The following is a 13,230-nucleotide window of genomic DNA, read 5'->3' as shown; positions in this document are numbered from 1 at the left end:
AGCATGGCTGCTAGAGGGGGAACTCAATGACAAAGTCAGAGGTCTTTTGGGGACAGGATAACATCATGATACAAGATGGCACAGTCACAGAATGTACTGGTCCTTCATCTCTGGAACAGCAATTCACATCTGAATAGAGATGATCAGACAAAATTAGTGCACTTTTATTCCCTCTTTATCTTCGGTGGACATGAAATTAGACCACAAAATCACTGCAGAGAGCCTTGCAACTGGCAGGCTCAGGTCATGAGGAAGCCAGTGCTTGAGAGAGCAGGTCAGGACTGATCAATGAAGGCAGAGCTGGCGTACACCAAAGATCTCATACAGCCTTGCCCAATCTATTTGATCAAGACTACGTATTAGTCCCTTGCTTTCATAACCATAGATGTTTTCAGATCTATTGAAAATAGCTGATAAAGATTCCTCTGTGCTGACGGGTAACCGAGGCTTGGTATCACAAAGAATAGAAAGGAGTAATGTAACTGTCTTGTCTTGGGAGCAGCTGAAACCATCTGAAGACCATCTTAATGATCTGCTACTAGGATGTGTCATATTCTAAAAGCTAAATAATCTCTGTTGAATTGACTATACATATTGTAGTGTTTTATCTATTTCCATCAGTGTATATATGTTTTTCTCTCCTTCGATTTGCTTTCTCACCTATTTGCTATGAATATTGCTCTGTGTTTAGACTTCCAGAACCAAATTTTGAAAGCTAATTAGATACACACGGATTTGAGTGAAAATCCTATATGGAAGCCAGATCCTTCATTAATGATGACACAGAACTATATAATAAATGAACTAAAGAAACTTGCATGTTTTGTTTATTTGTGTAAAAGATGATAATGTGCATTGCCTCAATCATCTGGAAAAGGGAGTAGTGTTGAGTAACTTCTGTCTTCAGTGCTCAGCAAAATCTGACATTTGCAACTTAGAGTTAATAACTGGCGTAAATGGAGAAGTAAGCTGCACTTTTCAAGACTGTGGCTGTTCTGCCCAGGATGAGACCCCTGCTTAAGCGACAGGTCAAGTCCTAAACTATTTCTGCTAGTTGGCAGCATGAGGAATACTTCTGTAACAATGAGATCTTAGGGTTACAGGCAGTGAACAGAGGCATTGCTGAAGGAATTTGGAAAGAAGGCTTCAGAGCACTACTTTTCTCTTTTTATATCCAAGTATTTTTATTCAGTGAGGTTGAGACAAAGAAGGTCTTGGGAGAAGAAAAAAAGAAAAGGTGTAACAGTATAATGGATCTTGGATACTATAATATCATCTAAAATAACTCAGCAGCAATTTTTTGCTAATGCATAACCCCTCCAAAACCAAGTCAGACTGCTTTTCTCACCAAAGTTAGGGTTTGGGAGCTGATTCAGATTTTACATGGATGCAAATATGAAGGGATACTATTAGGGTTATTGCACTGCTGCACAGCTGAGTTGATATCAGGATTTGGACTAATGGCTTCAGCTTGAAGCTCTCCTTGTAACTAAGGACAGCAGGATTTGACTTTTAATCGGGACATTTTAGCTGTAATATGTCAAAAGAGCTTGCAATTCTTTTCACTAGTTAAGTACATTTGTTTAATATATGGTTTTACTTTATTATATGAAAGGATTCCAAGAGGTATGTTTTTGTTTTCAAATTAAAATATTGCTTAAAATGAGTAGTAAAATGTTATTCTACAGTACTAGGAACCTAAATAAAAGAACTTTTGGCCAGAATGAAGAAAAACGATATGATATTAATTCCTAATACAAATTAAACTGAAGAGGCTATCTGCATTGTTCTGTATGAGAGAAATTAAGAACTGCATAATGGTGTTTTAAATCCCCTAAAACTGTAGTATTCTGCAAGGTTTTCTAGCTGTGAGAAAACATTTAGTCCTGATGCATGTACTATTCTTTTCGGGGGGAATTGGATCAGGTCCTTTGTGACCAATTCTGCTTATTTACACTCTCATATACTGTTTAGATTTAATGCAGTGCATGGTTAAAGGAGAATCAGGAATTCAGCCCAGTCTTCCTTAAATTCTTGCTAGACTTTATGTTAATTTAATCCCTTATTTCTCCAGTTACCTAATACAAAAGATGATTTCACTGTCATTAAAGATCACCTCTTTTCCTGTTTTCATATTCTTCTCACTGTTACTATTCTTCTCACTGAAGTCTCCTTTCTAGTCATAAGGAACACTTGGAGCATTTCATTGAGAAAAATGAGGAGTTAAATATTTTCTATTTCCCTAATCAAGATCCTGTCATTATCATCACCGAAAGCCAGAAAAACAGGTGAAGAATGACAGAATTACTTGGAAGGTAAAAAGGACACTGCCAAAGTGATTTTGTGATCACAGTCACTTATAATAATACACTGAATGTTGGCATGGCAATCTAATTGCATACTAAAGCCTGTTGTGTAAACTCAGTTACTAGTTGCATTACATAATGCTGATGCTCAATTGCTTCAGTCACAACTGAGCAAAATATGAACAGAAATTTGGAAAAGTCTCTGACTGTTATTGTGGAATAATTCATACAACTCATCAATATGGCAGTTTTCAATGTAATTTGATATTTTTGAAACAGAAAGCCACAGTGATTCAATTCTAGAAGAAAAAGTAGCCTAGAAAAAAATCACGTGTTTTGCAAATGGAGAGAAGAAAAAAAAAGTAGGATAAATTTTTATTCTGTCACTTTTGACAGTATCCTTTTAAAAGGACTAAATTAAATTTTAAAGGCCAAATTCTCTTCTCATTCACATCACAATAGCTCCAGAATAGTGCTACTAACTTTCATAGAATTACTCCAGATTTACACAAATATTAATGGCAGCAAGAGCTGGCTTTTCAAGCCAAGCTGTTTCACAATAGGAATACATTTTAAGAAGTGATATATAAAAGAAAATCATTTGGTTTTTTTATTCCATTAAATTAGATCTGCAATATCACAGAGAAAGGCTGATTCCTCTTTTGGTCTCAGATAGGCTACTTTCAGAAAACAGGTATGACAAGAGTAAGACAGAAAGCTCAGAACAGTCTTTGAATTAAGAATGTGTTCAGTGGACACACTTGGTTTCTTCCCATACCACAGATTTCTTATCCTGAAATCTGTATTTCACATAAATGGAGGAGAACGGGACATGGAAAATTGATCTGAAGGCTAAATTAAATTTCTCCTGCAGTGACCTGCTTGAGGAACAAAAGGAAGGGGAAGAAGGAAGGCTGAGACTGGTGCAATTCAAAGAGCAAAGACATTAAGTGACAGTCCCCAAAAAGTGTCCGAGGTCTTCCAACAGGAGGTATGCCGTTCACATCCATCCCACCCTCTGGCGACACTCTCTCCCCAGCTATTTGCACTTGATTCACGCTGTTTCTATACTTGTTGAAACGGTTCACACTGTTTCACTGTTATTACTGTTATTATTTTACCTATCCACACTTGTCTCTGCCAGTCTGTTATTCATAATTGCTAGGGCTCCAACCCCACCAGAGAATCCATTTTGCTTTGAATTAGAGCTCATTTGCCTGGGATAGCCATTAGCAGTTTCCGACAGCTGTTTCTGCATGATGGCCAGTGAGACTTTATTGGAGGCCAGGAAGTCTTTCATGGAGATCATCTCGCCTGACAGCCGCCGTCCATCTGTGTCACTCTCATTGACAACATCAGTCTCAATGGAGATGTTTCTCCGGCTGCGCACATTTCCCGGCATTACTACGTTCCTCCGTGAACGGAATAATTTTCTTTGGCATCTGTGGCAGCACCTGCATTCCAGCTTCTTTAATATCCAGTTTATGGATTGTTTGATGACAATAGAGATCACATTAAATAAGGAATAGATGCAGCACACACCCATGAGTATGAAGACAAAATTGCCAAAGCGGTAAAGGCCTTGGCTCTCATACTTGATGTTCTGGCTACTGACCAGATCACCGAAACCGATGGTGCTGAAGGCCACGAAACAGAAGTAAAGTGAATCAAAGTAACTCCACCCTTCAATCGGTGTGTACATTGCAGAGGCACAGCAGGAAATGATGAGTGATGCTACACATAAAATCAGCATGACATAGTACACAGAGGGCTTCCAGCCCGCCAGGCTGTCCACCTCAGAGGTCCCCGAGCCCCGCCGGCTGTTGTGAGGGAGGACCCCTTTCCTCCTCAGCTGTCTTTCGTGGCAGGACTTCATGATGTAGGCTATGACAGTGATCAAGCGTTCCAGGAACAGGTTAAAGAACAAAATGGTCCCTGCACATCCTATAAGGCCATAAAATATCAGAAAAATTTTGCCTCCAACGGTGGCTGGGGTGGTCATGCCAAACCCTGGAAGACAAAACAGAACAGTTGAAAAAAATAAACCTGTAGTTATTGTGTCAGGATTTTTGTCACATGCAAGACCGACAAACTGGCAGCAAATCCCTGTGGTACAGCTCAGCTCTGGGAAAAAGGGAAGACACTCTCCCCAGCTGTTACCCACTTGTGCTTGACCATGCCCCAGCAGTAAGGGGAAGGAAACTCACGCCAGCATTTCCTCCAGAATCAGAATGAAACAAAAAGCAGAAGAAAACACACTGGAAAGAAAAGAGAGTTTAGCGGCAGTCTGAATTTTGGTCTGGTTGCTAGGCTTGCTCCATCCCACTTTGTGCCTCGGATCACTTCCAGGCTTCCAGGTTATCGCACCCGCTTCCTTCTCTCTCATGCTGTTCTGCACCACGGGTCTGACCCAGGGGTGGCTCTTGCCTTGCAGGTGTCATGGTTTAACCCCAGCCGGCAGCTAAGCACCACGCAGCTGCTTGCTCACTGCCCCCCACCCAGTGGGATGGGGGAGAGAATCAGGAAAAAAACCTCGTGAGTTGAGATAAAGACAGTTTAATAGGACAGAAAGGAATGAAAAACAATTATAATGATAATAATAATATGACAATAGTAATACTAAAAGAATTAAACTATACAAAGCAAGTGGTGCACAATGCAATTGCTCACCACTCGTTGACCGATGCCCAGTTAGTTCCCGAGCCGCGATCCCCCTCCCAGCCAGCTCCCCCAGTTTATATACTGGGCATGATGTCATATGGTATGGAATAGCTCTTTGGCCAGTTTGGGTCAGCTGTCCTGGCGGTGTCCCCTCCCAGCTTCTTGTGCCCCTCCAGCCTTCTTGCTGGCTGGGCATGAGAAGCTGAAAAATCCTTGACTTAGTATAAACACTACTTAGCAACAACTAAAAACATCAGTGTGTTATCAACATTATTTTCCTACTAAATCCAAAACACAGCATTATACCAGCTACTAGGAAGAAAATTAACTCTGTCCTAGCCGAAACCAGGACAGCAGGGGTCCGTCCCCACCAGACCTTTTTAACGCAAGTGAAATTTTTCTAAGCCTCACTTAACTCGTGCTGTAAGTGTGGGTGGCACATCAGCCAGCACTCAGCACCCACTGCAGCCCGGCTGGGGAAGCCCAGGCTGGGAGCGCACACCGGAGGACGCAGCTCCTGACAGGGTCAGCAGCCTCTCATGGGGATCCCCAGCAGGCGTTAGAGCTGCGCTGCGCCTGACCCTGGTGTCTGTCACTATCAGCCCTTTTTGAAATCAGCATTGCTGAAGTTCTCCTATTTCTCTGTGTCCCACTCCACAGGTCAAGTCTGTATGTGAGTCTTAACGAAAGTATCCTCTGGTCTCATTCCCCGTCGTGGGATTTCTCAGGTCAGAGGTGCTTCAGTCTTCTCTCAAATCCCTCCTGCCCTAAAGCCTGCAAATAGTAATTTTGTTTTGGTTAAAACTATTGATAAGACAATCTTGCTTTAATAAGATATTACTAAAGAATAAAAAGCATGTCCAGAACATCATTGAGCAAATTGGAGTCATACTCATGATATATAACTTTGTTGCTGTTTTATTAGGATTAATAAGGGATTACATAACTGATCAATTAAACCAAAACAATCTTTCTGAGAGGACAGAAAAATCATGTTGGACAAGAGACACAGTTATTTGTTTCCCTCTCTTTGCAATTGTGAGATGCTAATTATTAAATAAAGACATTAGGCTCTGGGAAATAAAGGAAATCATATTCAGTGTGATACGCTTGTGCTTGGAAGACAGACAACTGCAGTGTGAAGAGACCATGTTTCCAACAGTGCTGAATTGCACTCATCTTCCCTTCACTGGAAACCTGCTACCAGCACAGATTCCTCTCTAACACTGCTCCTGCCTCATACGGTTAAGCGACAGCCCTCGCCTTCACCCCTCCGGCACGACCCCCTCTGAACCACAGCCCCAAGCGTGGGCTCTCAGGGGTTGCTGCATTTTCACCTGCATCCACAGCCAACCTGCAGCATCCAGAGGACCTACAGGAGGCTCAAGCCTCCTCATCAAATTTCTGCGCTAGAGAGAGCTGGACTGCAGCTCTGTGTCGTGGGGAACAGCACGACAAGAGACAAACCACATCATAGACAAAAAGTTCTTCGTGACAAGAACTTTTTGCAGTTGTTCCCCTTGGCACACAAATATCTCCATTTGCTTTCTACCTTCCTCTTCTGCTCCATGACCTGATCCCCCCATAATCCTAGTTTTGATGCTTATTTTCTGTGCAGGCTGGCTGATATGCAAGTCATGACCTCCACCCTGTGGACAGACACGTAAAGACTGACGGACGAGAGGAACCTCTGCAGCTGGTGGGATCTGCCCAAAGCAGCCGGTGGGGAAGGAGGTGGGGGGCTGCCGTGTCCCTGGCCCACCCTGTTTGTTGAAGAAGAGAAGCAACTGCAGGCTGGGCAGAGACGGAAAGGTGGGGAGCCTCTGGCACAGGTTGAACAGCATCAGGGACTGGCATGCATCTCTCACAGCATAAAGCAAAAGTCCTGGCAAAAGAAATGCAGTTAAGGCTCACACCTCCAGCGTGGCATTACGCCTTTGGGCTCCTTCCCACAGGCCCCTCTCGGATCCTGCTGCTGGCATCGCGGCCAGAGCCTAAGCTCCTCAGGTTCGTTTGTTTAGTCGACTGGATTTTATCTCTGAGCTCAGTTCTGCGTGGGTAAAAGCCCACTAGCAAAGGCTTTACAAAGGCACCCAAATAGGCATGACAGGAAATGCACGGTGAACTATAAATACCAAAAGATGCAGAACATTGATCCAGAGAGGCAGTGAGCCTCTGCGTGTGACTGTCCCTTGTCAGCTCCTCCTTTTCAGGAGGGGCACTCTTTTTACCTCCTGGAGTAAATGTAGTTTTTTGTTCATTTTTCTAGTTACAAATCTCAATAAGTAGCAATCAATACTAACATTTCCAAAGAAGCACTGAAATGGAAAACCTGAAAGCAGTATAAAGATATTAATTTAACAAGTATTTTCCTTTAAAGATCATTTATCAAAAATGAGCTATAAGCTTTTAGTCCCAGAAATAATTTTAATTCTTAAAATGCCTTGTATTTACATGTATTGGGCCACACTATGCCTGGTTAATTTTGACTATCACTGTATTACACCTGGGATTAATTTAGGATGCTGTATTATAGACTAGGACTTGTTTGACAGTAAGTACATTTTTCTCCAAACGGACTCCTGGGGTGTTTGAAATATTCATAAATCCAAGTAAATGTGGTGAATTGTTTCAGCCAAGAAATGCAGGACGGCAAAATTGTAAAAGACTGAAACAGTTGAAATGAAATTAAATCTTTTCTTTTGGCATTTTTATGATAAAACTTTTCATTTCAAAATATCAATCACCTTTTGGTTAAAAAAATTTCATTTTGAAGTAAAAAGAATGGAAAAAAATTATTTGAAAAATCTTTCAGAGTTTTAAAGGCTTCATCATCTTAAAATGGAATGCAATATTTCACTAATGGTCAAATCAAACCTATTAAAAATTTCATTAGATTTTGTCCTTCCGAAAGACCTAAAAAAAATCTGTTCCAACACAACTTCAGGTTAAGTTTTTGTCCTAATTTTTCCTGCTGGCCATCAAATAAGAAATGCACTGCTCATTAATCTCTACTAAAACAGGAATTCTTTCAAAAACCCTTTTCCTACAACAGCCCTGCAAACACTAGCTGGAAGTAAATGGTTATCTTGGTGGGATCTGCCTCTTCTTTTCCCTAAATTTGGGTAAGGAAAAATGTGGCTCATTCATGGACAAAGAGGCACGTCCATAGGATTCGTTCTTGTTATAGTACTATTACTGATGATCTTGGGCTCTGCAAACACAGAGGATCTATGGATAAATCAATTCCTTCATGAGGTCAGTGAAAGCTCTCACACTAAAACTCTGCCCTCTAACCTAAGGACACCAAAATAAGCCTGTTGTCTAGGTGCTGGGTTAATACACATTACTTGGGCATCACAGGAGCTGTGAGCTGTTCTTTCTGAAAGGAAAGACAACGCTTAGCAGAGCAATGTCTGTCCTGGGGGCAGGTATCTCCATGCATCCCCCTCTGCGTCCTGGACCTGGTCAGGGCTTGCGGTGGCTCTTTTGTGGGGAGGGACATGAGTGAAGGCTGGTGCAGAGCCAGGTGACGTCTCCACATGAAGGTGGGACGTGCACCCACACCTGGTAGCTGCCAAGTGCACCTATGCTCCCCCACCCAGAGACAGCATTAGTGCCGCACCATATATTTTTCAGAAGATTGATGAGACACTAGCAAAAGCAGTATTTATCCCCTCTTCTGCTTCAGATACTCTACAGGGCAAGGGACTAAAAAATGTGGATTCCGTGCTTTGCTTGTAAAATGCCTTTTTTTCCTTCCATTATAGAAAAGGAGAATGGAGTCTGAGGTGCCACTACAGCATTTAAAAACTGAAATATTGAATAATTTAATTTTTTTTGCAAAAATGTAATGTGAATAAATGCCTGGCAGGTCTTTGCATAGCAGCTGAGACTTTCTCTGACATGCCACATGAGATGCTGTCTACCTGACAAACTGAACCAGAGATGAACAGGCCACAAGGCATCTGAATCACTATTGACATGCTTGATTGAGGCAGCATTTTTAATCCAAAATATTTAATTTTGCAGCTGAAATATGTCAGTTTGAAGTCTTAGCAGAATGGTAAGACACCTATTGCTCTGCCTGGTGTCTTCCTCCAGTCCCTGCACCATCCCAGGAGAATCACGCTTCCCCTGTTTCCTGTTGGGGTACCCCAGAACTGGGCCAGCAGCCCCCATTTCCATGCCCGTGGCCTGTACAGGCAGAACTGCCCCTGAACTGTCCTCTCTTTGTAACAGAGTACAGGCTTACAAACAGCAGACTTTTCATTTCCAATCCCTTAAAATGTTAACCAAAGACAAGGTCCTTATAACTTCAATGATGCCTGCAGATGCTAGAGAAAAGACTGTGCATATAGCCTTGCCAGTTCATTTTTGCTGTCTCCTTGAGATAGCTAAGAGTGTCACATGTAAGTACTTCTCCGCTGTAATTATAAGATCAGGTTTATTCACAAACTGGACCTACATATCTTTCACAGCTGCAAGTCATGTTTATCAGAAAATGTGTAGCTCTTGGTATTGCCATTGCCAGATCAACCATCCAAATACATCCTACTGTTGTGTAACTAAGCCTTCTTAGTTGCTTGGCTTTTCTTACAGCAAAAAATGATGGGTTTAGAAGCAATTGCCATATTTTTGCTTTCCACCTACTGCAGGAGGCGGTCATCCATGTTCTACGTGCCAGCTGAGGAGCGTCAGCTGCCCTGGGATTAGAGACTTCAGGTGAGCAGGACTAAGCTGCGAGGACACAGAATTGCCATACTGGGTCAGACTCCTGTCTTTGACAGTGAAAGGATATAAGAAAGTGTGGATAGGGAAGAAAATATGAACAGAGTGATCTTTCCCTGGGATATCCTCCCAGGTTGCAGAAATCAGCATTTTAGAGGCTTTGAGGACATCACGTTTAATGATTCCATCATCAATCTTGTCAAATCATTTTTCAAATCATTTATACTGTTGGTCTCCATTAAACCTGAGGCAGTAAGTTCCACAATGTAATTATGCTTTGTGGAAAAGAAGTCTTTGTCTAACCTGCTGCCTGACAGTTCATTTCAGGCATCCCACTTTTTGCAGATAGCCGTAGCAACCATCATTCTCCACACACATTCTCCATTCACCTTCACCCTTCTGATTTTATAGACTTCTGTTATTTTCTTCTTTCTTATTTCTCCCCCAGTCTGAGGAGGTCTATAACATATAGTCTCTAGTTTTCAGTCTGCTAAGACATACTTCTAACCAGCCCTATTACCTTTCTTGTTTCTTTTCGACCTTAATACAGTCTTTCAAAGATAAAGGAGCGGGACCAGAAATATATACAGTATTTGCAATGCAAAAGTACTTTGAATCTATGCAGGGCATACTGATGTGTTGTGCTTTGCTCTCTTTTTCATAGGAATTCCTGTTTGTCTTTGTCCTGGTTTAACCCCAGCTGCAACTAAGCACCACACAGCCGCTCGCTCACTCCCCCCACCCAGTGGCATGGGGGAGAGAATAGAAAAGAAAAAACCAAACCTCGTGGGTTGAGATAAAGACAGTTTAATAGGACAGAAAAGGAAGGAAATAATAATAACAATGATGATATAACAATAATAATAATAAAATTAAAAATGACAATAATAATAATAAAAGAACTAGAATATACAAAACAAGTGATGCACAATGCAATTGCTCACCACTTGCCGACCGATGCCCAGTCAGTTCCCGAGCCACGATCCACCGCTCCCAGCCAACTCCCCCCAGTTTATACACTGGGCACAACGTTATATGGTATGGAATATCCCTTTGGCCAGTTTGGGTCAGCTGTCCTGGCTGTCTCCCCTCCCAGCTTCTTGTGCCCCTCCAGCCTTCTTGCTGGCTGGGCATGAGAAGCTGAAAAATCCTTGACTTAGTATAAACACTACTTAGCAACAACTAAAAACATCAGTGTGTTATCAACATTATTCTCATACTAAATCCAAACCACAACACTATACCAGCTACTAGGAAGAAAATTAACTCTATCCCAGTTGAAACCAGGACAGTCTTTTTAATTGCTATTGACCACTGAACTGATATATTTTCAGCAACCTATCCACAGCGGATCTTAGCTCCCTTGCTCAACAAGTGATGGCTGTCTTGGAGCTCTTCAATGTCTGGCTGTAGTTACATCTATCTTTTTGCATGTGCATTACTTTGCATTTGTCACCGCTGAATTTAACCTAATTTTTTTACTTAGTTATTCAGTAATATGAGATTCTTCTACAGTTCATTACACTCAGGTTTATAGTTGACTATCCTGAATACTTCTCTGTCCTAAGGAAATGTTATTATCTATTTATTTATCTCTTTTCTTACATTGTTCATGACCGTTGAAATGTGCAGGTGTCAGCAGAAAGCCTCAGAGACCCTGTTGTTAATTTGCTTCCATTTTGAATACTGAATATTGATACCTAGACTTTTCTTCTATTCTTTTTAAACAGTTACTTATCAATGATAGGACTCCACTTTTCATCCCATTAGAGTTTTATTTCTTTATTTCTTTAGACGCTTTGATGAAGACTTTTGTGAAAAAGCTTTTTGAATATCCAGTGTACCTGGGTACACTGTAATTTTTGTGAGAGGTGACTTCCCTCTGCAAAAGCTGTATCACCTTTTTGAACGTCCTGACTAATTATATTCTTGTTTACACTTTACTAATGTGCCTCTATGGAAGACAGACTTACTGGCCTATGGTTTCCAGGAACATCTTTGCAGCCTTTTCTACAAATTGTTGTTACATTTGCTATCTTTTCTTCTCCTTGCACCAAACCTGATTTTAGGCTATAAACCACACTTAGTTAAGCAGCAGTTTCATGTTTGAGTTCTTTTATAAGTCCTGCATGAAAACTTCAGCCCTGGCAGTTTGAAAGAGATTACTCAAATATGAGAAATAGAGGAGAAACCAACAGTCAAATATATAGAAGGACAATGACTTAGCAATTAGAGCAGCAGTCTGATCCATACAGCATAACAGTGAAAGAGCAAGATGTTAAATTGCAGACTGGGAAGCAAATACAGAATGAAAGTATGAAATCATATAAAAGAGGAAGTAAAAGCAGTGGCTGACACTTGGAGATTATTTGAAAATACAAGATTGCTTCTTGTGATGAAGAAATAAAAACAGGAAACAACTGCAGTTAAAAAAATGCTAGTGATTTTTTTTATGGTATGAGAATGCTGATGAAATTTAGTGAACTTTATTTTACAAGTTGGATGACATTTCTTGAAAAAGAGTTATTTCAAGTAGAAATTGAGATTATAGTTAATCAAGTGGGAATCAGATCATTCTGAGTTGGGAAAAATGAATGTTTCTAAGGTACTGAAAAGTGTTTCAATTGATTTGTTACATGTGTCTGCAGATACGGCACTATATTATCACCATTGATAGATATGCATGACAAATCCTAACTTTACCAGCCCAGCAATGAAGAAGGCCTTCTTAGTAAAAATTTCAGATTTCTATTCTGAAATCAGTATGATACTGATTTGCCTGTGTCCCATGATCCATTAACTACTATAAACTGCTGTTATCTTTCCTAATATTCAGCTGAACTGAGCAACTACGTTCCTTGTAGCTTCAATTTTCCTTCAACTATTGTGGTTTGGTTTTTTTCACATATTGCTTAAGCAAGAATTCAGATTTGTTTGCTGAATATTCATACTAATGCTGAATTGCTCTGTAGCAGAGCTACATTTTCAGAAGTTGGAAGGAATTTAAACTCCAAGTAGAGTCAGTAAGAGTTTTCTAAAGCACTGCACACCTCCTATGCAAAACAATTTTGCAGATTTGTCATGGCAGCAAAACTTCTATTATGAAGATTGTTACTGCAAACTGCTCTAAAATCCTCCTGTGTGTTCAGGTTATACTGTGTGCATATTCCAAGAGGATACAGGTTACTTATACAAAAGAACAATTAAAAAGTGTAAACACATCGATAGTATAATATAATGATTTCCTGAAGCAAGTACTGGGTATAACCAAAGAAAAGCAAGCAGTTGTAATTCTTATCAATATTTTGGTAAGAAGGACTGAGGTCCAACAGGAAGTTCTGCTAAAGCAGAATCCTCCAACAGAAGGTAAATACTGAATAACACGAAGCAAATATTGGTCTCAATCTAACAGTAACATGCTTATATTGAAATCTAACAAGAGGAAACAGGCATCAACTTTCTGTAATTAATCAACTCTACAAAAAAATCTAGCTTCTCTATTTTCTTTCCTCAATGCCTTATCAGCCTCTGA

The 13,230-nt window shown here is 40.7% G+C and overlaps 1 protein-coding gene across 1 annotated transcript in view; it reads right to left on the bottom strand.

Annotated features, from left to right (window-relative positions):
* Positions 1 to 3,423: 3,423 nt before the first annotated feature.
* Positions 3,424 to 13,230, bottom strand: part of KCNK13 (potassium two pore domain channel subfamily K member 13) — a 72,070-nt gene continuing 62,263 nt past the window's right edge. Inside the window, exon 2 of the mRNA XM_050898224.1 lies at positions 3,424 to 4,316. Coding sequence (XP_050754181.1) covers positions 3,424 to 4,316 — 893 coding nt within the window. The remainder of the gene's footprint in view (positions 4,317 to 13,230) is intronic.

Source organism: Gymnogyps californianus, chromosome 5 (genome assembly GCF_018139145.2).
Source record: "Gymnogyps californianus isolate 813 chromosome 5, ASM1813914v2, whole genome shotgun sequence".
Classification (NCBI taxonomy): domain Eukaryota; kingdom Metazoa; phylum Chordata; class Aves; order Accipitriformes; family Cathartidae; genus Gymnogyps; species Gymnogyps californianus.
Note: the sequence above shows the minus strand (reverse complement) of the source record. Positions and strands in the feature narration are given on the sequence as shown.